Source organism: Felis catus, chromosome D1 (assembly GCF_018350175.1).
Source record: "Felis catus isolate Fca126 chromosome D1, F.catus_Fca126_mat1.0, whole genome shotgun sequence".
Lineage (NCBI taxonomy): Eukaryota > Metazoa > Chordata > Mammalia > Carnivora > Felidae > Felis > Felis catus.
Genome location: NC_058377.1, coordinates 113,852,194 through 113,875,851, shown reverse-complemented (window position 1 = coordinate 113,875,851; position 23,658 = coordinate 113,852,194). Strand labels below are relative to the sequence as shown.

At 66.2% G+C, this 23,658-nt stretch overlaps 2 protein-coding genes across 3 annotated transcripts; one reads left to right on the top strand and one right to left on the bottom strand.

Moving 5' to 3' along the window:
• Window positions 1-728: 728 nt before the first annotated feature.
• LSP1 (lymphocyte specific protein 1) lies at window positions 729-20,440 on the top strand. The gene is given in 15 exon segments (XM_045038107.1): window positions 729-859; window positions 1,188-1,285; window positions 2,344-2,405; window positions 8,576-8,706; window positions 8,937-9,019; window positions 9,022-9,070; window positions 11,376-11,543; window positions 13,266-13,461; window positions 13,814-13,906; window positions 14,175-14,218; window positions 14,388-14,469; window positions 15,492-15,626; window positions 15,963-16,040; window positions 16,194-16,296; window positions 19,995-20,440. Coding segments are annotated over 14 exon segments (1,440 nt in total). The 3' UTR covers window positions 16,284-16,296; window positions 19,995-20,440.
• Window positions 16,538-23,570, bottom strand: LOC111556748 (proline-rich protein 33-like). Of its 2 annotated transcripts, none has more exons than XM_023240197.2 (2): window positions 23,435-23,570; window positions 16,538-18,872 (listed from the first exon to the last, which is right to left on the bottom strand). In XM_023240197.2, exon 2 carries the CDS (start codon window positions 18,861-18,863, stop codon window positions 17,544-17,546), a length of 1,320 nt encoding a protein of 439 aa, XP_023095965.2. In that variant the 5' UTR covers window positions 18,864-18,872; window positions 23,435-23,570; the 3' UTR covers window positions 16,538-17,543. The 2 variants fall into 2 exon arrangements, with proteins under 2 accessions (XP_023095965.2, XP_023095964.2); XM_023240196.2 differs by lacking the exon at window positions 23,435-23,570 and adding an exon at window positions 22,945-23,413.
• Between the last annotated feature and the right edge of the window lie 88 nt (window positions 23,571-23,658).

Below are 23,658 nucleotides of genomic sequence, written 5' to 3'. Positions count from 1 at the left end.
ACTCCCTCTCGACCCTCCGGGTGCCCTGCACCAGCCGGCAGCACCTGTGCGCTGGGAGCCCCAGGTCGGACGCCACACTGATCAGCCTCAGTTTCCCCTCCTGCAACAGCCCCCAGATCCCGCCCGTGTCCTCAGGGACAGACACCAGGACAGGTCTCGCCCAACTCAGCCAGCGGGCCACCCCAAGCCCGGCCCCGCGTGCCCCTCCGTGTGGATAAGGAAGCTGAGGCTCGGGGAGGGTTCGAGGCCCGGTGGGCGGGCAGCGAGGGTCTGCAGGATTAAGGGGCACACGGCCAGGAGCTGTCGCGGCAAGACTGAATGGGGGCCAGTCCAGGGGCACAGCCCCGGCTCCTGCCATGCCCCCCTGGGCCCCCAGGATACTCAGTCCCAGGGGCTGGAGCACCTCAGAGGAGGGGCTGGGGGTGGGGGCAGGTGGCAGAAATGGCCCTGGCAGTGTCCAGCACAGGGTCAGGCCGCTCCGTGCACTTGGGGGCTCTCCGGGAAGGCAGGGCCGGGAGCCGATGGCAGGCGGCTGAGCCAGGCTGCGTCCGGGGACGGGGGCGGGCAGCCGGGCTTTGAGACCCCGGGATGACAGCCATTTGGGCACTGACTGGGCAGAGCCGGGCGCGGGGCCCTCGGGGTGTGCGGAAGACCGTGGTACGACCCGGCAGGGGGATGGGGACAGGGCGGCAGAGGCCCCAGCCGGTGCCAGCCACCAGTCGCGTGTCATGGAACGTGCCAAAGCCCAGCCTCGTGAGCGCTCCGAGCCCTGTGCCAGGCGGTCCCAGCCCGGCTCGGGAGTGCCTGGCTTCCCTGGAGGGCCGTCCAGCGCCAGGAGGAGCCGGGGCCGGGACTGGAGGTGAGGCCGGGGCCACCAGGCAGCCGGGGGGGGGGGGTGGGGACCGTGGGGTCGGTCCCACACACGGCCCGGAGGCGTGGGCAGGGGCAACTGGCTGACGCAAAGGATGCGGAGGGGCGGGGAGGGGGGGTGCCTGGGTGTCTCCGGGACACTTGGCCCGGACCCGGCAGCACTGTGGTCAGTGACTCGGAGAAGAGTCACAGCAAGTGCAGTGTGCTGGGCAGAGGGAGGGACGGTGAGCCCAGGGCCAGTGCCCGTCTCGGCCACGCCAGCATCCCACAGGCAGGGCGAGCCGGGCGGAGGGGGCGGCCTCGCTCTCTGACCCCAGGCCCGGAGGGGCAGGCCAGCCAGAGCAGACGGGGGCAGAGATGCGGAAGAGCCGCGGTGCCGGGGCAAGGAGGCTGACGGTGGAGCACATCACAGGAGGTAGGGTGCCCAGCAAGAGGGAGGTGACGGCCAGCCAGAGGGACATCAAGCTTGGTTCTGGACCTCACTGTGGGGCAGAAGGGGACAGTCCCCGATCCAGACTCTGGGAACCAAGGGAAACCTGGGATAGAAGGACTTGGAGGCAAAGCCCCCACGAGGAAGGTTTCCGGGACACAGACTCTGTCTCCCTCGAGCCGGAACCCTCTGCCAGCGAGCAGGCGCCTGGGCGACAGAGACTCCCCGGCACAGCCGCCTTCCGGTCGGGCCGTTTGGGCACATGATGAGGGTCCACCCAGCTGGCCCGGATGCCCTGGGGACCGCTGGTGGGACTGCCCTGCCCTGGGCTGGGTCGTCCTGACTGGCATTGAGGGTCTGGGGCGAAGCCGGGCCCTGCACGGGGCTGTCGGGGGAGAGGCCCGTCCGCCCCAGGGAGCCTGGGCGGCTCACGTGCTGGAGGGCGGCAGTGGGCAAGGCAGGGACCAGGAGAGCAGCTTAGTGGGGGGGCGTGTGAGCAGGGAGGGAGGAAGGGAACCCCAAGGAACGGGTGCTCTCCCCACACCGCTTTCTCCCGGAGGGGCGCCCGAGCGGGATGTGCTGGGACTGGGGGTCACCCAGGAGGGGCGTGGCTCTACATCGGGACTGGGGGGATGGGAGCAGAAAGGAGGGCCGGCCTGCACACTGCTTTGCTGCCCCTTCCTCTCCGACGGGCCTCTGCCCGCCATGTCAACCACCACCGGGCATGGGCACCAGGGACCCTGTCCCGAGAGGACTTCCTGCCGGCCAGTCCCCAATGGCTTGGAATAGGGGCCCTCGCCTGTGGTCCCTGAGCCACACCTTGGGCGCAGCGCTGGCTTTCTTGGAAGCTCTAGAAAGAGCTGTGGGCAGTGGGCAGTGGGTGCAGGGACCTCACTGTGGGCCCGGTCACCTGACGGGATAGAGAGCTGGTTGAAGAGGGGGGTGGGGACAAACAGGGGACAGGCCACTCCAGGCCCACGAGCAGGGGAGGGGGGTGGGGACAGCGGTGGCAGTGGCTGAGGCCTCTTGCCTCCTTTTCCCAGGAGGAGACCTCTCAGCTCCCCTCTTCGGCTGTGAACTGGGGTGGCCGTGCCCCCTAAGTGGGGTGAGAACCGGGTGGCATCTTGAGGCCCGAGGTGGGGGGGCATCCCGGGCCAGGCAGGGTCTGGAGCTGGTGCTCCTCAGGGGACCCCGGTGACCTGAGGGCCAGGGCAGAGGCGACCCTCCCTGATCTGCCCCCGGGGCTGGCAAAGAAAGATGGGCAGAAAGGGGATTCCTTGGCTTTGGGGGCTCTGTGGGGCAGCTAGGGGGTTTCCCCAAACAAGAGCCCCCCCCAAGTGCCACCCCACTGGGGGAAGATGAGGGCCGTTGGGCAAGGAGGCCCAGCCAGGGCCCTGCGGAGGTGACACGGTGGTTAAGGGGGTGCGGGCCTCAATGGCGAGAAGGGGATGCCCAGGCAGAAGGTGGGCCCGGCTGGGGGCTCGGGGCTGATGAGGGTGTAAAGGATCCCGGTGGAGAAGCCGCTCTGGCCTCCCTCCACCCCCGCCTGCCCCGGGCAGGGCTCCGAAGGCCCAGAGCCCCCCGCCGGGCCAGGTGGTGGCCGGGAAGGAGCGAAGGTCCCTCCTCTCAGCCCTGGCCTAGGCCCCGGGGCAGGTGGAGCAGGGCCCCCAGAGGCCACGGCTGTGCCCCACATCCCCCAGCACTAGGCCGGTGTCCTGGAGGAGGCCCCAGCCCGGGGGCCTCTGTCCCTCCCCGCTCGCCAGGGCGGCCTGTGCCCCCGGCCTGTGCCTTTCTCTCTGTGAGCAGGTCGGTGTCCCTTCCTCCGGGGAGACTTCTTAGATGGGACCTGCCCACCAGGACCAAGAGGGAGGTGGTGTGGGGGCAGGCCAGGTCGGCCGACGGTGCCATCCAAGGGGAAGCAGGAGCTGGGGTGGCCTGGGGAGGGGTCTTGGTTCACACGGTGCCGCACCCCTTTTTACAGCTGGAGAGCTGAGGCTGGGCCTGGGGTCTCACCCTGGGCGGGGGGGGGGGGGGGTCAGAGAGACCAAAGCCACAGCCCTGCCCTGGTCCCAGCCCCTCCACCTGGGCTGGCGGGCTGTGTGGTTGCCTCCCTTTGGACTTCACCCCATCCCCCCCCTCACCCCGTCAGCCTTCACCCCATCACCCCAGCGAGGTCAACAGCCTCCCCCCCCCACCTGTGTCCCCTGCAGCTGCCTTCCACTGAGCTCCTCCCTGCTCAGAACCTCCTGGGACCCCCAGAGTCCCTAGCTGCTCCGCCTTGGGTCTTCCAGAGACCTAACAGGACCCTCAGGCCCCTGGGCCCTACCTTGTGAATGCTGCCCCCTCTGGGAGCAACCACAAAGGGGAGGGGCAAGAAGGATTGAACTCCTGCACAGCTGGGCGGAGCTGCTTGAGGTGCCGGCCTGTGAGGGGGGGCGGAAACGGGGGAGGAGGAGGAGAGGAAGAGGAGGAGGGGAGGAGGGGAGGAGGGGAGGAGGAGGTGGGGAGGTAGGGAGGAGAAGGAGGAGGGGGGAGGAAGGGGAGGAGGAGGGGAGGAGAAGGGGGAAAGAGGAGGAGGGGAGGTGAAGAGGAGGAGTGGAGGGGGAGAGGAGGAGAGGAGAAGGAGGGAGGGAGGGGGAGGAGGAGGAGGGGAGGGGAGAGGAGGTAGGGAGGAAGAGGAGGAGAAAAGGAGAGCAAAGGAGGAGAGGAGGAGGGGAGGAGGAGAGGAGAAGGAGGAAGGGAGAGGGAGGAGGAGGGGAGGGGAGGGGGAAGAGGAGGAGGAGGAGGGGAGGAGAGGAGGAGTAGGGAGGGAGGGGAGGAGGAGGAAGGGAGGGGAAGGAGGGGAGGTAGGGAGGAAGAGGAGGAGGAGAGGAGGAGGAGAGAAGAGGAGGAGGAGGAGGGGAGGAGGGGAGGAGGAGGAGGAAGGGAGAGGGAGGAGGAGGAGGGGAGGGGAGAGGAGGAGAGGAGAAGGAGGGAGGGAGGGGGAGGAGGAGGAGGGGAGGAGGGGAGGAGGAGAAGTAGGGAGGAGGGGAGGAGGAGGAGAGAAGAGGAGGAGGAGGGGAGGGGGGAGGAGGAGTGAGGGAGGGGGAGGAGGAGGAGGGGAGGAGAGGAAGAGGAGAAGAGGAGAAGTAGGGAGGAGGGGAGGAGGAGGAGAGAAGAGGAGCAGAAAAGGGGAGGACGGGAGGAGGCAGGAGGGAGGGGGAGGAGGAGAGGAGAGGAGGAGGAGGGAGAGGAGGAGGAGGAGGGGAGGGGAGGAGGAGGAGGGGATGGGAGGAGGGGAGAGGAGGAGGGGAAGTAGGGAGGAAGAGGAGGAGGAAAGGAGGAGGGGAGAGGAGGAGGGGAAGTAGGGAGGAAGAGGAGGAGGAAAGGAGGAGGGGAGGGGGAGGAGGGGATGGGAGGAGGGGAGAGGAGGAGGGGAAGTAGGGAGGAAGAGGAGGAGGAAAGGAGGAGGGGAGAGGAGGAGGGGAAGTAGGGAGGAAGAGGAGGAGGAAAGGAGGAGGGGAGGGGGAGGAGGGGATGGGAGGAGGGGAGAGGAGGGGAAGTAGGGAGGAAGAGGAGGAGGAAAGGAGGAGGGGAGGAGGAGGAGGGGGGGAGGGAGGGGCAGGAGGAGGAGGAGGGGAGGAGAGGAGAAGGGGAGGAGGAGAAGTAGGGAGGAGGGGAGGAAGAGGGAGGGAGGGGAGGAGGAGGAGGGGAGGTAGGGAGGAAGAGGAGGAGGAAAAGGGAGGCGGGCAGGAAGGAGGCCTAAGGCCTCGGTGCTCCAGGCCTCTGCTCCCTGGTCACGTGAGACCCTGCTACCCCACTGCTGTCCTGGGCTCCCTGAGCCACCGCGTCCCCAGTTAGCCTGGTTACTCTCCCTGGGTCAGCAGGGTCTCGCCTCACCCGTAGTCCCTCTGTCTCCCCAGGGACTCTGGAGATCTGGAGGCTCCTGTCCCCTCCCGGCCCGGAGCCCTCCCTGCCAGTCTAACTGCATCTCCCCTCCTCCACGCCCACTGGGCCTCCTTCCAGAAAGGACCTGAAGGCTGGCACAGGGCTTCCCGGGGCCGCCTCACGGAGACTCTCCCGTCCGCCTCCCCGCAGCCGCCCCTCCAGGGCCACCTGAGCGCTCTGGCCGCTGGCCTTGGCTTGGCTCTTGTACCCTCTCCCTGGCCCACACACTCCGGTTCATCTTTCGGACCCAAGTTCAAGGTCGCCTCCTGGGCTCCCCTGGGCAGCGGGACTGGGCTCGTTTGCGGGGGGTGGGGGTGGGGTCGTCTACCTGGGGCAGTGACTTTGAGGAAGCCCGGAGACGCGCCCGGAGACGTGCTGCCGGAGGGGACACGGCTGGGAGGGCGGTCTGGACCCGTGCCAGGGCCCTCGGGTGGGGTGTGGGGGGGAGCCGGGTCCCCCCAGCCGCAGCTCCGTGCGCCCACCCCTGGCCCCGGGCAGCAGCGTGCCCCTCCCGCCGCCCCACCCCCCGCCCACCTGCTCATTTGGGGCCGCCTTCGAGCTCCCCGCTCACCCCCGCTGCCGCCTCTCTGCAAGGACGAGTGACCTCCGGGGCCCTGGCGGTGCCACACCCAGTGCCGTGCCCACAGACCCCTCCCCGTGCTGCCTGGGGCAGCCCCCGCCCGCCTCGCATAACCAGTGAGGGGCACCCTCGGAGTTGTGGGGCGTGGGGCTGCCCTCCCCTGAGCTCCCTGACGGGGCCCCCGACCTCTGCCCTTGGGGGCCCGCTCTCTGGGAGTCGGGGACGCTTGCCGTCCTGCTGTCCCCGGAAGCCAAGGCGGGGGAGGAGAAGGCCTCTCCCCGGGCTGGCTCCCCCCCACTGCCACTTCACTCACGGGCTCTACGGCCGCCGGAGGGACCAGTGGCTCTGCAAGTGTCCACCCCGGGCGACAGCGTAGAACCCCCTGGGGAGGCGGGGCGCAGAGGGGACCAGAGACCCCGGGGGTGGTCGGTCCGCGGTGGGGCTGACCAGGGCTGCTCCCCCGGCCTCTCTGGCAGCTTCCTCTGGCCGTGTCCGGGACACCTGTGGCCCAGAGGGTCCCCGCAGACCTGAAGAAAGAGTTCTCCGACGACAGGCCTGGCCCTGCCTGGCTGTCCTCCCTTTGGGCCCCCGCCCCCGAGCCCGGCGCCCGAGCTCTCCCCTCGACCTTTAGGCACCAGAGACGGGTGGCCTTTAGGCCTTTAGGCACCGGACAAGCGGCCTGCAGGGGGCAGAGTCAAGCTGGGACCAAACCCACGCAGGCAGACAGGGGAGGAAGGAGGTGGGGGCAGCTGCGAGGGCCGGGGCCGGCTCAGGAGCCTATCACGGGACCCTGGTGGGGGGACCGGGGGGGCCGCAGAGGGAGGAGTGGGGGGCCGGCGCCCCGAGTCGGGGCCGGTAGGCGGTGGACGTGGCCAACGGGGCAGTCCCCGAACGTGGGGACCCCCACTCAGGACGGGGAGCTGGGAGGCGGCCCGGGGCCCGCTGGGCTGTGCGCGCCCCGGTGCACCTGGGTGGGGGCGAGGCCCCGCGGCGGAGCCCGATGCTGGGGGAGCAGAGCCCCACTCGGCAGCCCCCGGGGCTGAACCCCGGGCTGCAAAGAGCCAGAGCAGACACAGGAAATAGCCTAATTGCGTTCGCTAAGGAACACCAAATCCCTTACAGCTGCACGCGGGCTGAGCCAGGGGCCACGGGTGGGGCGGCCATCGCCGGTGTCCTGACAGCTCCGTGGAGCCTGCCAAGGGGTCTGGGCTGCTGGCCGGGGAAGGGGGGCGCCTTTCCCAGGCCAGAGGCCCCCACCCCACCCCAGGAGAGCCGCCCCCTCTCAGTTCCCAGAACGGAGCCCAGCTGTGGAACAGTGAGGGGTGAGGTCACGGGAGGGGCCAGAGGGGCCGCATTACTCACATCCTGGGGCTGGTGGGAGGGGGGAGGCGAGGGGGAGGGCCCCTTGTCCTTGGGCCGCTGGGGCTCCCGGCCCAGGGCTTCGGGGGAGACACCAGGAGACCCCTACCCTGTATCCCTTGTCTGCCTGCCCCCCGCCCCCGCCCCCGCCCCCCGGCCCCTGCCTGTCAGGGCTCCCGGGGCCACGTGCAGATGGCGGGTCGCAGAGGGTGGCCCTCGGAGGGGCCGGCTCACAGGGCCGCTGTCGGGGCGATGGCAAGGGACAGCAGAAAACGGGGTCTGGAGCGGGGACCCTGGACCTGCCATTTTGGCCCCGCCTTGTTCCCGCTCGTGAATCCGTGTGCGTGCTGTGGGGTGTTTGGAACCGTGGGTGGAGGGTGGGTGCGCGTGCCACGCTGGCCTGGGTGTCGGGCTCACGGAGGACATGTGTGTGTGTGTGCACGCGCATTATTGCCTCCTGTGCACCTGGGCGTGCAAGGGGGGCCGGGCCCGCGTGGGGCTCTTGTGGCCTGGACATACCGCCCGACAGGTGGACCCCAGAGGATCTGCTCATGTCTGTGTGTGGGGGCAACTTGCCGGCTCTGCACTCAGATCTCGGGGCAAGGGTCTGGGGAGCGGGAACCACGACCCTGGGCCCTGGGGCAACACTTCCCCAGATAACGTGGCCCTGCAGCCTCCGAGCCGAGGGCCCAGGGCAGGATGGGAGCAGGCGTGGGGAAGGAAGGGCTCCCTAGGCCCCCGGGGGTGGGAGCCGAAGGCACTTCTGAGCATCGAGGGTGGGAGACCAGGGGTGCTGCGGGCTGAGCAGGTCTGGAGTCCCAGGTGGCCATGGCGGGGGGCGGTAGGGGGGGAGCGGGCCTGGAGCCCGGGGCTGAGGAGGGCCTGGCTTTTGTCTGGGAGGCTCTGGGAAGACCTGGGACAGATTAGATCATGGCTGGCAGGGCTGCTGAGACCATGGAGCCGGCCGTCCCGGCCAAGGGACGGAGTCCCAGAAGGAGCGGGCCGCGGGGTCAGGCGGCGGGCAGCAGCGGGAAGGGACCGAGACCCCAGGCTAGGGCAGTGAGCCCTGCAGAGGCAGAGACCAGGACTCCCCTCTCTGGGTCCAGTGGAGCCTGGGTGGTGGGGGAGGCAGGGCCGTTTCGGCGACCCAGGCCCGGGGTGCCCCCCGGATGCCGACAGTGTGAGATCTGCTAGGCCAGGGCCAGGGGGACCAGGCTGTGAACCCCTCGTCCCAGGCTGACCTTGTGTCGCCCTTAGTGAGGGACCCCGAGAAGCCACGGGGTCAGCGTGCACCGAGGGAGCAAGGTCTCTGGCTCTGCGGTGGCCTCGGGTCCGTCCTCTGTGAACGGGCCCAGAGAGGTCAGGTTCAGGGTGCAGGCAGCCTCTTCTTGGGGCCCTTGGGGGGGCAGGAGGGAGTGCCCCAGCCGGGGTACCCGGGCAGGGAGGTGGCTGCCCGGCTGGGTCTGCCCCTGGCCTGGCAGTGCCTGATCGGCGAGGCTGCTGCCACCGGATTCCAGTGGGGACACGTGGCACCTGTCTGGTACCTGCAGCAGCCGCTTCCCAGGGCCTCGGGGGCCACAGAGCCAGGCCCGCCTGTGTCCCGGCTCTGATTAGGTCCAGGAGGCCTGGCTGCTGGGCGGGGGGGGGGGGGGGGGGCGGAGGACAGAGGGTCTCAGTCCTGCCTGGACACCGGAGCCCCCTCCACCACCGGGAGGACAGGAGCAGCGGGGGGTGCCGGCTGAGGCCCGACTGACGCTCTGTGTCCCCCAGGCTCACGACTCAGCGGAGCGCGGAAGATGAGGAGGAGGCCGCCCGCGAGCGTCGCCGCCGGGCGAGGGACAGGGAGCTTCGGGCCAGGACGAGGACGGCGGCCAGTCCCCAGAGCCGCCGGAGCGGGAGAGCCTGTAAGCCACCCCCCAGCAGTCCGCCTGGCCCGCTCCCCAGGGCAGAGGGGAGGCTGGTGGTGGGGCCCTGGGCTAGGGCTCCCGGAGGAGGAGAGTGAGGAGGGGCTCAGCGGGGGTGCGGAGACAGCTTAGGGTGAGGGTCCCTGAAGCCCGAGGCGCCGGTGGAGCCCGCCGGCGGCCGCAGGGACTCACGTGCGGCCACCCCTCCCAGCCAGCCTCCCAGAGCGCTGACTCAGGCTCTGGCCGCCCTGCGCGGCCCTGGCCCCTGCTTGGACCGACACTGACCCCAGCTGCGTGGCCCTGGCCCCGGAGCCCCCCGCCCAAGCTCCCTGCTGCCGGTGACTCATGGAGGCCACGTCCAACTTGGCGGGCCGCAGGCCGGCTCGTTTCCTCCCTGGGCCCAGGAGGCCTCCGCGGCCGGGCTGGGCTGTTTTTACAATAATGCCCCCCTTCCTCCCGCCCCTGTTTTGTTCCATTTTCTCCGAGTCAGCAGCTCTGGGCGGGGTGGGGTGCTGCAGCGGTCACGGCCCCTCAGACCAGGTCCTCAGTTTAGATAGCAGGGGCTGGGGGCACATGGGGAGCCCACCAGCACCAGATCCCAGGCCTACCCTGACGGGGGGGGGGGGGCGGGGGACAGGGGCTCACCCTGCTGCCCGCGGAGGGAGCAGTCACCAGAGCCCTGGAGGGAGACGTGTCACCCACACACGGGGACCCCAGGGTGACAGGGGAGGCACAGCCCAGCAGTCAGGGGGCCCTAGACGAGTGGAGGAGTCACAGCCCAGCTCTTGGGGAGCCTTGGACTGATGAGGGAGGCATAGTTCAGCTCTCAGGAGCCCTAGACTGAGGGGGAGGCATAGTTCAGCTCTCAGGAGCCCTAGACTGAGGGGGGAGGCATAATTCAGCTCTCAGAGGCCCTAGACTGATGGGGGGGGCACAGCCCAACTCTTTGGGAGCACTGAACTGATGGGGGAGGCATAGCCCAGCTCTCAGGGGACTCTAGACCAAGGGAGGAAGCACAGTCCAATTCTCAGGAGGCCCTAGACTGATGGGGGAGCACATCCCAGCTCTCAGGAGGCCCTAGACTGATAGGGGAGGCATAGCCCAATTCTCAGGGGGCCCTAGACTGATAACAGGAGGCCTAACCTAGCTCTCAAGATATCCTAGACTGATGGGGAAGCACAACCCAGCTCTTAGGGAGCTCTGAACTTATGGGGGAGGCATAGCCCAGCTCTCAGGGGACTCTAGACTAATGGGAGGGGCAGAGCTTAATTCTCAGGAGGCTCTAGACTGATGAGGGAGGCATAGCCCAGATCTCAAAAGGTCCTAGAGTGATGGAGGAGGCACAGCCCAGCTCTTAGAGAGCCCTAGACTGATGAAGGAGGCATAGCCCAGCTCTCAGCTTACCAAGACTGATGGAAAAGACACAGCCCAGCTCCTGGGGAACCCTAGACTGATGGGGAGGCATAACCCAGCTCTCAAGGGATAGACTGATGGGGGAGGCATAGCCCTGCTTTCAGGGGAGCCTAGACTGATGGAAGAAGCATAGCTCAGCTCTCAAGGGACCCTAGACTGATGAAGGAGGCATAGCCCAGCTCTTGAGGAGTCTGAGACTGATGGGGAGGCCCAGCCCAGCCCTTAAGGAGCCCTAGACTGATGGAGGAGGCATAGCCAGAAATCAGGAGGCTCTAGACTGATGGGGGAGGCACAGCCCAGCTCTCAAGGGACCCTAGACTGATGAAGGAGGAATAGCCCAGCTCCTGGGGAACCCTAGACTGATGGGGGAGGCACAACCCAGCTCTCAAGGGACCCTAGACTGATGGGAAAGGCATCGCCCTGCTTTCAGGGGAGGCTAGACTGATGGAGGAAGCGTAGCTCGGCTCTCAGGAGGCCTAGACTAGTGAGAGAGGCACAGCCCAGTTCTCAGGGGACCCTAGACTGATGGGGGAGGCACAGCCCAGGTCTTAGCAGGCCCTACACTGATGGAAGAAGCACAGCCTAGCTCTGTGGGAACCTTGGTCTCATGAGGGAGATATAGCCCTGTTCTTGGGGAGCCCTAGCTTAATAGGGTCAGACACAACCTCGGCCTCAGGCAGCTCCAGACTACGAGGAGACACAGTCCTGCCCTCAGGGATTCTCTAGCAGCGGGGAGGCTCAGCCCAGCCATGGGTGCTGCCCCTGGCAGACAGGGTCTCCCACCCCTGGAGCCCAGGGTCTGAGGAAGGAAGGAGATGTGGCCAGTGTGTATAGCGTGCCCCCTGCCCCTCATGGCCCCGTCCGGCTCTGAGCACCGGCACTGCTCTTTTAGCCTCAGCCTGAAGCCCTCGGAGGCCCCTGAACTGGATGAGGACGAGGGTTTCAGCGACTGGTCCCAGAAGCCAGAGCCACAGCGGCAGCCCTGGGAGGCCGGGGGGGCCTCCAACAGCGGGGAGCCCCCTCGGAGCGAGAGTCCGGAGGGGCAGCAGGAGGAGAACAGGCAAGTGGGGGTCAGAGGCCGGAGGCAGGGTTACCAGGCAGGGGCGCTCTCCAAGCCCCCAGCCTGCGCCTGAGCAAAGGCCACCGGCCCCGCAAAATGCCCCCGGGCTGGGAGCAGGGGGAAGGGAGGAAGAGAGCTAGACGGCGGCGGGGCGGCGGGCCGAGGGGCTGCGGGGAGGGGTGGGGAGGAAATCTCATTCCTGGGCTCCCCAGGGCCCCTGGGCCCCATCCAGACCAGCTGCGGCCCGGCCAGGGTGTTGCCACATCAGCACACATCTGCAGCCCACTTACGTAATGGAGGCTCTGCGCCCCTGCCGCCCGCCCGCCCCTTCCTCCCTCGGGGCTGGCTGATCTCCATTCCCACGGAGGGGAGCAGGTATTTCCAGATGTGTGGGCCTGTGAGTTGGCCTGGAGGGACAAGCTTTCCAGATGTGCAGACGTGTTTGCTGGGCTGAACAGGGCAGGAGGGGGTGGGGGCCCAGGGATGGGGGGCTGCTCCGGGAGCTTCACCCCCACCCCAGTTCTGAGGTCTGAGGCACCCTGCAGGCGTGCTCAAGGGCCCCCCACCGTGGGCAGGGTCCAAGCTCTACCCAGGAGCTTCGAGCTTGGGGGACACCACCTCCCGGCCCTTTGAGGCCCCTCTAGTCTCCATCTCTAGCTAGGACCGTCTCCGTCTCCAGTCTTCCAACCACCCTACCAGTAGGTTCCTGCACCCCAGGAGCCAGCTGCCTGGCTGGGGCCCTGGTCCTGGCCACCCCCTGGTCACCGGTGCCCCTGCAGGCCTCATTTTCCCCCATCTGCCTTTGAGACTCAGTGCACCTTCCGAGGTGGGTCTGGGGTCTGCAAGGATGGCCTGTCCCCTCGTGTCGGGTGGCCGCAGCCCTGCCGGCTGCCTCCTCTTTCCCGCCGGCCCCAGGCCACAGCTGTTCCCAACAGCAGGGGGCACTTTGGCTCTTCTGTTGAACCCTCCTGCTCTGCTCACAAGCAAGCCTCCTCCCGCCCCACACCTGCCTGGCCCCGGGACCTGCTGGAGCTGAATGGGCCCTCTGTGTGCCCGGCCGGCTCGCACTGACCCACCTTGGGCGGTGGGCCTGGGTCTGGGCTGGCACCAACACCAAGGGGCGTGAAATCATGGAAAATGCGAGAATTTCTTGCTGGTTCAGTCCTGCTCAAATGCAGAGCCCCGCTGGCTGCCGGAAGGCATGGCCAGTGCAGGCAGCCCCTCTTCTCAAGGGTGCCGTCCTAGCTGTGACCTCGGCCTTTGCCTTGTCCCTTAGCTGATCGTCCCCCAAACCACCCACAGATCCTGCCCCACTCCTATGCAAAACCCTTCTTCCTCAGGCCCACCTGCCTCCCTCATGGAGCAGGGCAGGAGCGGGGGGGGGGGGCCTAGGCCAGCAGGGTGGACACAGACGAGCATGGCCCGGGGGCTGGGGCCCATCCAGAGAGTCTGGAGACCGGGTCCGGCCTCCGAGTGTGAGGCGAGAGGGGGCTGAGGCAGCGGGCCCTGTCCACAAAGGCGCCCCAGGGCTGGAGGGCTGCCTCCAAGGTCCTTGGGCCCACTTCCCCCGATGAGGCTGGGGTCTCAAGATTCCTTGGCACTCAACTGGTCAGACCGCCCCCACCTTTCGGACGGAGAAGCTGAGGTTTGGAAACCCAGAGGGACTCAAACCCAGCAACTGAACGCCCTTCACCGGGATTGCATCCCTCCCCTGCCCCCCAGGCCCCATCAGCATGCCTACGGGAGCCAGGGTGGTGATGAGCAGAGTCCAGCCAGAGTCAGCCTGGAGGAGTTGCATCTGAGCCCCAGCTCAGAGCTCCAGGATGGGCCGGAAACAGAGGAGACAGAGCCCAAGAGCCCAGAGGGGACCGTCCAGGGCAGCCTGGGGCCGGCAGAAGCCGAAGAGGCAGACGAGCAGGTGATGGTGGCTCCCTTTGGGGTCCGGGTGCACCCCGCCCCTTGGGCTGGGTCTGTGTCTGCTGACCGTCTGCTCAGCAGGCTGTCCTAGAGGGAGACGCCCCCCACACACACCCCAGACTCTGTGGCACCCGCATTCCCAGAGGGAGGAGGGTCTTCGTGACCCTGGGATCAAGCGACTCTCCTCCGGACTCACAAGACCCCACTGCAGAGAATTCGAGAAACAGAGCATGTCAGGGCTGGAAAGGGCCTGAGGCCCAGGGAGGGGAAGATGTTTGCTCCAACAAGTCCCGAATGGGGCAGGAGGGGTGCAAGGGGTGCTCATCGTATAAACTCTGATGTTCTATTCCTAGCACCAGAAGCGCCAGCAGCCCAGGACGCCCAGCCCCCTGGTCTCGGAGGGTGCTACCGAACAGGGCTCACCTCCCCTGAGCCCCAGCACCAAAGTAGGTCGAGCCCCAGAGCCTGCTGCCTTTTCCTCTTTCCCAGAATCACAGCACCAACCCCACGACAGCCCCAGAGAGGAAGCCACACGGCAGTGCCAGGAACACGAGTACACCCTGCCCTTTCTCTGCCATCCCCCCAGCCTGGCACTCAGCACATCCCTGAGAAACGAATCAGCGGATGGCTCGATGGGTGGATGGGAGCCACTGGGGCAATGGGGGGGTGGGGGGGCTCTGGCTGGAGACTCACATCTCTGCTTGCCTTCCGCAGCTCATCGACAGAACTGAGTCCCTGAACCGCTCCATCAGGAAGAGGTGAACCTGCTGCTTTCCAGACTAGGACTTGGGGTTCCCCCAGACGGTGTCGAAGAGAGGGGCCTGGGGGCTAGAGATGCAGAGCCCCGAGGGAGCTCTGGTAGGGGTCGGGGTGGGTGGGGAAGCCCAGTGAGGGAGCATGGGGCGTGACCCTTCTCCTACCCTCCAGTAACAGTGTGAAGAAGTCCCAACCAGCCTTGCCCATCTCCAAGATTGATGAGCGACTGGAGCAGTACACACAGGCCATTGAGGTATGCTTAGGCCTCCCTTCTTCTGCTGGGTCCCTCCTCTATTCACATACCCATTGTCTCATCCCAACCACACCCCTCCATCCAACCAATACCCTTCTATGCAACCAAGATCACTCCATCCAACCAACACCCCTCCATCCAACCAATACCCCTCCATCCAACCAAGACCACTCTATCTAACTAAGACCCCTCCATCCAACCAATACCCTTCCATCCAACCAAGACCCCTCCATCCAACCAAGACCACTCCATCCAAACAATATCTCTCCATGCAACAAAGACCACTCCATCAAACCAACTCCCCTCCATCCAACCAATACCTTTCTATCTAACTGATGCTCCTTCATCCAACCAATGTCTTTCCATACAAACAACACTCCTCCATTCAGCAAACACCCCTCCATCCAACCAAGACCACTCTATCCAACCAATACCCTTCCATCCAACCAAGACCACTCCATCCAACAAATACCCTTCCATCCAACCAAGACCACTCCATCCAAACAATATCTCTCCATGCAACAAAGACCACTCCATCAAACCAACTCCCCTCCATCCAACCAATACCTTTCTATCTAACCGATGCTCCTTCGTCCAACCAATGTCTTTCCATACAAACAACACTCCTCCATTCAGCAAACACCCCTCCAACCAACCACCACTCATCCAGACCTACACCTCTCTATCCTACCAATGCCCCTCTCTCCAACAATCCCCCCTATTCAATCCATGCTCCTCCAGCCCTATGTTCTGAGCAGCATGATAGCACCACATCTGTCTCTTACCCCACCATATCACCTGTGCTCCTCAGATCAAGAAGGTGTTTCACAAGTACACCCAATGGAGGCACGTGCATTTTTTTTTTCCAGAGTGCCCTGCCCTAGCCCCTTACTGGGAAAGCACTCCTCTGGAAATACAAAGATGTAGAAGAAGTCATGTATTGGAGACCCTCACCCTGGCTTCTCTGACATGTCCCTTGTGGCTGTCCACTAAAGTGGTCCTGGGTTTTTCCTCCTCTGCAGACTGCTGGCCGGACCCCCAAGCTAACCCGCCAGCCCTCCATTGAGCTGCCCAGCATGGCTGTGGCGAGCACCAAGAGCCGGTGGGAGACAGGAGAAGTGCAGGCTCAGTCCACTGCCAAGACCCCCTCTTGCAAGGTAACACCCATCCCAGGGTGAGGTGGGGTCCCCTTGGTAAGGCAAGTAGGAGGCTGTCTAGGCTGCAGTGTGGGTAGACAGAGCACTGGGATGTTTGGGGGGTGCTCACCGGGCTGGCCCCCAGAGTGGAAGGCCATGTGGGGGAACTGGTGGCCCAGTGCATGTAGGTGGTGCCACTTTCCCTTTCTTACTTCCTCCCCTGGGCTCTCGTACGAGGAAGTGGGTGGGCAGGCCTGGGACCCAGCCGGGCAAGGCTGGACAGGAGAGAAAGGACCACGGCTTTGAGTTCCCTGGTCGAGGGTCTGCACCTGTGACATGTCCTTCCTCTGAACACAGGACATCGTAGCTGGAGACATGAGCAAGAAAAGCCTCTGGGAGCAAAAAGGAGGCTCCAAGACGTCATCGACAATTAAGGTAGGGTCTAAATGTGGCTGATGTAGGGAGGGCAGGTCTAGCAGTTGAAAGCAAAGAGGGGCTATCCTCAGTGTATCTGGGAGAGCCTCCCAGAGGCAGCACCATCTCCGTTCTGCCACTCTCAGCTTTGCTCTTGGTCACCTCTCCCAGCAGAGCACTCCGTCTGGAAAGAGGTACAAGTTTGTGGCCACCGGACATGGGAAGTATGAGAAGGTGCTTGTGGACGAGGGCTCGGTGCCCTAGGCTGCCCTTCTTGGTGAGTCTGGGGCAGCAGCCCGAGCGTGAGGTGTCGTGTGTGTGGAATGTGTCCTTCTGGGAATGTGGGGCCACGGACAAGGCCTGCTTTGTTACAGCTGCAAGGGCGGCCTGTGGGGACTGATTGCCCGGCCTTGGAGCTGGTCGGAACCCACACTTGGCTCGCTCTCCTACGCCAGCTGGGGGCCCCTCCGGGGTCCACCACCCTGCCCGTCACCTGGTGAAGAAACATGGTCCACTGCCGCGGTTAGACACACTTTATTAGTGGCCTGGGTCCCAGGATCCGTTTACAGCACCCATTATGCCCTGCGTGATGCAGCTGGCCGCCTACTGGCTGCCTCTTCCCCTCCTGAGTCCTGCACCCAGGCACCTCCGTGTCCCTCTGCCATCACTGCTGACCCCATCAGAGCCCTGACCCCTGTCTCGAGTCAGTGGGTACTGCAGACGCGGGGGCCCCGAAGCCGCATGAGGCCTGGGGTCCCCTCTGCTGCCTCCCCTGCCCCGGGACCAAGGACACCCGTCCTTACCCGGCCATCGAAGCTGGGCCCCGCCCCCATCTCCCACCAGCGAGCCCCCCTCACATCTTGCCCCCCAGGCGGGGGAATCAGAGGCGGGCAACAAAAGGAGCTGAGCCTGGGGTCTGGCCTCCCCCCACCCCCCACATGTGTCAGGAACGACAGTCAAACCGCGGATGCAGCCTCTGGTGCCCACGCACAACTGAGTCGCCCTGGCCAGCCCCGCTCTGCACAGCAAACATAAATCTGTCCCCCATCTTTCCCGGAGGGGCAGGGGGACCATAGAACCCAGCCCCAGCAGCCTCCCTGCCCTGCTGGCCCGCAGCCCCTCAGGAGCCCAGGCACCCCCCTGCGCCTCCTTGCCCCGAGTCCCGAGCCATGGGCCCTGCTGTGCGGGGCCGACTCATCTACCCGCTGCCTCGTCACTGAGCCGTGTTCCTTCCTTCTTGCGTGTGGTTTTACCCCGTTAGCCCCCATAGATATTCTAACCCAGTGCAGACCCCTTCTCTGCCCCAGTCCATGCCGTGGAGACCGGCCTCCTCCCCGACCCCACCTGCCCCCGCCACACCCCGCCACAGTCCTTCCTGCTGCAGCCTGTCCGTCCCGCACCTCCCGGCTGCCCGGTGTCCGTCCGGCCCTGGCGCCCTCTGCAGTGGCCGTGGCTCCCCAGCCGGACCCCCTGTCCCTCTTCTGTCCACACCACGGTCCTGGGCCCCGGTGCCGCCCTGACCGGTCACTGGAGCCTCCAGCCAGCTGCCGTCCGGTTGAAGTTCTTGGGCTTAGGGTTTAGGTCCACGACGGAGTGGACTGTAGGAGGCGGCCGGGCGGCCGCCTCCTGCAGCTTCCGGGCGTTGAATCGCGGCCTGCACAGGAAGGGCAGGCGGCCCAGGCCGGCCAGGGTACAAGCCCCATCCCTGGGCCCAGCCGGGCTGCCTTGGGACTTGGCCACTGACATGCGATACAGCACCGCGTCCCACATCCTGGAGGCCCGGGAGGCTGGAGGCCGGGACGCTGGGAGCGCGGGGGCTGTCACCTCTTGCCCCCCGCCCTCTGGGCTCTGCTCTGGCCCCGGGCACGGGGATGTTTCCGCCTCCTCCATCAGCTGCTTCTTGAGGCGCGTCCAGCCGCTGAGCCGGGGCCTCGGTGCAACTTTGGGGACAGGGGATGGGTGCGGGCCTGAGGGCGGGGCCGGGGACGAGGCCTCCCGGGGACTGGAGACCGCCTCGGCCTCAGCGGCAGGGCCAGCCACAGGGGGCTTCTCCACGGGCTCAGCTGAGGCCGGCCTGTGAGGCGAGGGTCCCGGTGAGCGGTAGGTGGGGACCATGGGCACCACAAGCCGAGGGCCACCCTCTCTGGGCACCAAGACCTCAGGGCCAGGGCACTGAGGAGGGGGGGCCTCAGGGCAAGGACCGGCAGTCTGGGCCTCGGTGGGCAGAGGGCAGATGTGGGCCGCGGGGGCCGGGGGCTGGGCCCCAGGAGGGTACGGGACCGTGTCCTTGTCCTGCCCACCAGGCCCCCCATCTGGGGCCGTCTGGCAGGGCTCCGGGGTCCTGGCCTGTGGGGACGGCACGAGCCGGATGTGTACCTGGCTGACGTGGGTGGCCCCTGCTGTGGGGGCCGAGACCTGCGTGAAGCCGCTGGGGGACCGGGTGGGGTGCAGGACCGGTGTCGTGAGCCGGAGCCCCGTGGCCTTGAAGTGGGCAGCCAGGCTCCTGTGCTGAGTGAAGCTGAAGGGGGCTGTGGACTTCTGCAGAGGTGATGCCACGTGCTGGATGATGGAGGGGTGGGGGGAGTGGGGCAGGGCGGGCACGGAGCGCGGGCCCTCCGCGGGGCGTGGGGCCGTTGGCTCCTGGTCGTGGCTGGCCTCACTCACGGGGGACAGGGACGCGCGGAAAGCCCCCAGTGGCACGGGGGCCCCGCCCCCGGTCATCTTCTTCCGGGCAGCCTTCCTCAGAAGTTTCTGCAGACGAAGGTTGTCCTTGCCTGGCTTGGGCAGCAGGGGCGGCGGGGGTCCCGAGGGCCCCGGGGGGCACAGGCCGGCCACGATGAGCATCGTTGCACCCTGGGGTGGAGAGGGACAGCCGTCACAGGCCAGCCGTCCTCTCTGCCGGTGCTCCGCCCCCCCCCCCCACCCCGTGGTGAGGTAGGAGCTCCTGAGGCCCAGAGGGGTCACGGCCCGACCCTGACCATCAGAATCTCTGCTTCCCGAGCGCCCGGCACCTGCCAGGTGCGTCCCTAGCAAGTCTGTCCCCGTCCGCAGCTCTGTGGGGCGGCTCTGCCTCCAGCCGCTTCGGAGAGGAGCCCACGGAGGCCCGAGCGACTCGGCGGGTGACGGCCGAGGGCGCCGCCCGGGGGCACAGCCTAGACCGTGAGACCCGTGGACGGGCTCCAAGGGGGAGGCACGTGCTGGGCCGGCCGCCCGCCAGGGCAGGAAGAGCGCCCGCCCGCAGACGCGTGAGGGGCGCCACACCGTCGCCAGTCTGACCACAGGCTCGTCCACTGTGAGCCAGCGGTGAGGGTGGCGGCCAGAGGCTCAGGAAAGCTGAGGCTGCATCATCAGAGGTCGATTGGCCGGGAGGTGGGAGCAATTTTCGCTGAGCTACGCTAAATGGGATATTCCCGCAGACATCCTGGCTGGGGTGGTCCTGGCCAAGCCGCCCGCCCTGGTTTCTGGGCGCCACGTGCTCGCAAGGACGTTGACAAATGGCGTCTGGGCCAAGCCGGAGGCCGGCCGGTTTGTGGGAGGAAGGAGGCCCGGAGCTGCCGGCCTGTGGGGGCCGGCTCTGTCAGGCGGGAGCGGGTCTGCCTGGGGAGGGGCCTCAGGGGTCTGCCCGGGGTTCCCGCTCGGCTGTGCCTGCTTCAGGGGGCCCAGGACCCCAGGGACCGCGGGAGCTCGGGGGCAGCCAGGCTAGCGGGAGAGCAGGCGACGGGCACAGCTCCCTTCACCTTGAATCCCAAGTAGGCCCGCGGCCCCGGGGGGGGCGCCCGGTGTCAGGAAGCCAGCTTCCAAGGTGGAAGCGGACGTGGGGTTCTGGTGGCTGGAGCAGGGCGGCTGCTCCCGGGGGAGGGGGTGCCGTAGGGAGGGCCAGCGTGGCCACCAGAGACGGGCTGGAGACGCGGAGGGCAGGGGGTAGCCCCCTCCCCGGACCGAAGCCTGACACCCCCACCCATGCCGGTGTTTCAGCTTTCCTGAGACTGCAGACAGCTCGGGCAGCACCCTCCGCCCTCGCAGGGGCGAGTCCAGCCAGACGCCCACCCCGGCCCTGCCATGGGAGCCGCTGCCGTTGCCTGCCCGGCCTGCCCGCGCCCGGCCAACACCCACCACCATCGCCGTCTCTCTACTCCTCGACCCCCCGACCGCTCTCCCCTCCCGCTCTCTGACCCCCACTCTACCTCGCACAGCAGGGGCAGGAAAGGGACTCTCACTGGTGATTGACCAAAGGGGCCGCCCCCGCAGAGACCAAGAGTCCCCGAGGAAGGCCCAGCCTGGGCAGAGAGAGGACACGTGCTGGGGGACCTCCAGGTCGAGAGACACCAGCGCCTGCACCTCATTCTCAGGCCCTGCCCCCTCCCTGCTCCCGGCTTGCAGCCTTGTCCTCCGTGTGCAATAAAGCTCCTTGTGTGTTCCAAGTGCTGGCTCTGTGTCCATAACTGGGGGGGGAGCGACAAAGAAGAGGGCCAGCCCGGTGGGAAGTCCTCCCCAGCCCCTGGACAGTGGTAGGATCCAGAATCAGACACTCTGTCCTGTCCCATGGCCTTCTGCAGTATTAGACTCCGAGATCTGACGTGTGTGGTGGCTTAAGTTGGGGCGCATATGATGGGGGGGGTTCAGTCTTCCTCTTCCAGAATATCTATGACGCTTCCCTCCTTGACTGGCCAGATTAAATTTTACTGCACCTGAAACAGTGTGCATTTCTGATCTGTACCCCTAGACTGTGAACTCCCTGAAAACAAGACCCACGTTGGGGTCATCCCCCATTCCAGCACCTGGGAGGTGCTCAGTGAAGACTTGGTGGGTGGACAGATGTGGATGGTGGATGGACGGATGGATGGATGGATGGATGGATGAGTGCATGGATGGATGGACAAATGGATGGATGGATGGATGGATGGATGAGTGCATGGATGGATGGATGAGTGGATGGATGGACAAATGGATGGATGGATGAGTGGATGGATGGATGGATGGATGGATAAGTGGATGGATGGACGAATGGATGGGTGGAGGGATGGATGGATGGATGAGTGGATGGATGGATGGATGGATGGATGGATGGATGGATGGATAGATGGATGAGTGGATGGATGGACAGACGGGTGGATGGATGGATGGATGGACGAATGAGCCAGTGGAGGGATGATAGATGGAAGGGTGGATGGACAGATATGGATGATGGATGATGGGTGAAGGAGTGGAGGGATGGATAGGTGGGTGGACTGATGTATAAATAGCAAGATGGGTGGATGAATCTTGGCTAATGGATAGATGGATTGATAGAGAATAGATAGACGGGTACATGGGTGGATGTACAGAAGATAGTTGGACAGAAAAACCATTGTATGGACAGGAGATGGAAGAAGCGATGGAGAGGCAGTCAGATCAATGCGCGCTGCATGGGTAGTAGGTGGCCGGCTGGCTGGCTGGGTGTGTTGGTGGGCAGATGGATGACGGCTGGATGGACAGTGGAAGGGAAGAAAGAGGGTAGTCAATGTGAGAACGGATGGGAACAAACAGGCGGGTGGGTGAACGGACCAGTGTGTGAAGGCGGAGACAGGGCGGAGGGTGTGCTCCCCAGCCCTGGGCCCGCACCCAGATCTGACATTGGGCTCTGCTGCCCTTGTTGTCTGGGGAACCCATTGAAGAGTGGGACCGCTGGACCTTTGGCGTTCTAGGTCTGGCTCTGCTGGGAACCTCCATTTTCAGAAGTCTCTGTGATTAAAATCGGCCTGCCTCCTGGAGGATGGAGTAAATACGGACCAGTCAGGAGCATTAACGCTCCACCAAGCCATCTTTTCTCACCACGGCCCACCTTGGAGACTGCGTCCAGGGCCGTGCTCTGCCAGCCGGGGCGCATCTCCCAGCGGGCACGCCATGTTCTCCCTCCCCACCCAGCGGGATGGCACATCAGCCAAGGGGAGCGGCAGCGGCAGCCACAAAGCCCATGGCGGTACAGTGAGCCGGGGTCAGAGCGGATGACGCCACCGGATGAGAGGCGGCGGGTGGGGCGGACGGTGCCAGGAAGCCAGACGGCCACGCTGCCCTGACCCACCCCGGCCCTCTCAGGAGCCTCGCACCCCAGCCCGGCCTCGGGGACGGGGACCCAGGGCTTGTCTCCTCTGAGTATCTCCAAGCCCGCTACCGCCGTGATGTAAGACCCTGCCTCTCAGAGACTGCGGGTCGGGGCCTGCGCGCCATAAGGGTCCAGAGGTTCAGAAGGCCCCCTGCCCGAGGGGAACCTGGACTGGGCTACCCAGGCACTGCCCCTCTGCCATCGGTCCCGCCTGCCCGAGAGCCCCACCCCAGCGCAGAACTCCAGCCCCGCATGCGGGAGGCGGAACAGACCAGTGATCTGGTAAAGAGGCACCCAGGCTAGTGGGGCCGCAGACGCACGGGGCTGTGGCAGGACCGTCTCTGAAGTGCTGCGTCAGCCGCTTCTATCTGGGGCCTGGCAGAGCCCAAGCCCGTGGGGCTGGCACCAGTGTGGGTGCCCAGGACCTGTTCAAGGTCCCTCAGGCCCTGCCACCCCACCCGTGCAAACCGGGGCCCGGACCAGACTGAGGGGCCCTGCTCTCCCCCGCCACCCTAGGGTCCCCCCTGAAGGTAGCTGGAGCCAAACTGCTCTGGGGCCGCCTTTCCCTGTCCCGGCTTCCTCCCTGCTCTGTGGCCTCGCTCAGCACCTCCGGCTTTGGAAGCCGCCCCCCACCATCCCTGGGCCCAGGGCCTGCGTGGTCAGTTCTCAAACCCGCTCTGGGGTTGAGATCCATCCTGCACCCCGACCAGGGCTGGGCCACCCTTCTCCCTTGCCCCCACCCCGGGACCCCAGACCCCCTCCAGCCCTCCGGGGAGGCCCCTGCCCTGCCCCTTTCCTCCCACCCCTGCCCGGCCAGGCCAGGTGGACCGGGGTGTGGATTACCTGTCGAAGGTTCTCGGAGGCCTGCGGCCTGTCCAGCAGAGCCTGCTCAATGCTGTCCGGCCGCACCACGGGCCTGGTGCCCTGAGGGGGAGGTCACGGATACCCAAAATAAAACCTGTGCTGTTCCTCCTCTGACCTCAGCGCCCGTTCTCTGGCTCGGCCCGTTCACGGGAGAGCACCTGCCAGGGGCCGAGGCCACTGAGCGGGCGGCCACCCTCCTCTGCTGGCCGAGGAGAGCCACTGCAGGGCCTGGGCGTGCCCGTCGGCAGGTGCCGCTCCTAAGAGTGGCAAGGGGCAGCGGGCGGCTCCCGGGAGCAAGGTGGTCTGAGCGGGGCTGGGTGTGCACGGGGTTTCCTCGACCAAGCCCCAGCACAGCCTACAGACAAGGCCGAATGGTCCCGAATGTGCTGTCCCCACGAGTGTGCCCACGTCTGCTGGGGCAGGGGGTGGTGAGGACCCAGAGGAGCCAGCCTGAGAAGGGAAACCTTACCACAGGAAAGAGGCCACGGTGGCCCCCGGGAGCCTCGTGGGGCCCTCCCTAGAAGTGAGTCTTCAGGTGGCCCCGCTGGGCAGAGTTGGCCAAGGGTCAGCTGTATGTGGCCCCCCGAAACCTTGGCCCATCCGAGGATCTGGGCAGCTTGGGAGACAGCATCAGACGGGAGGAACAAATTCAGATGGGAACGGGGGGCAGGAGGCAGGGGTGTCCCCAATAAC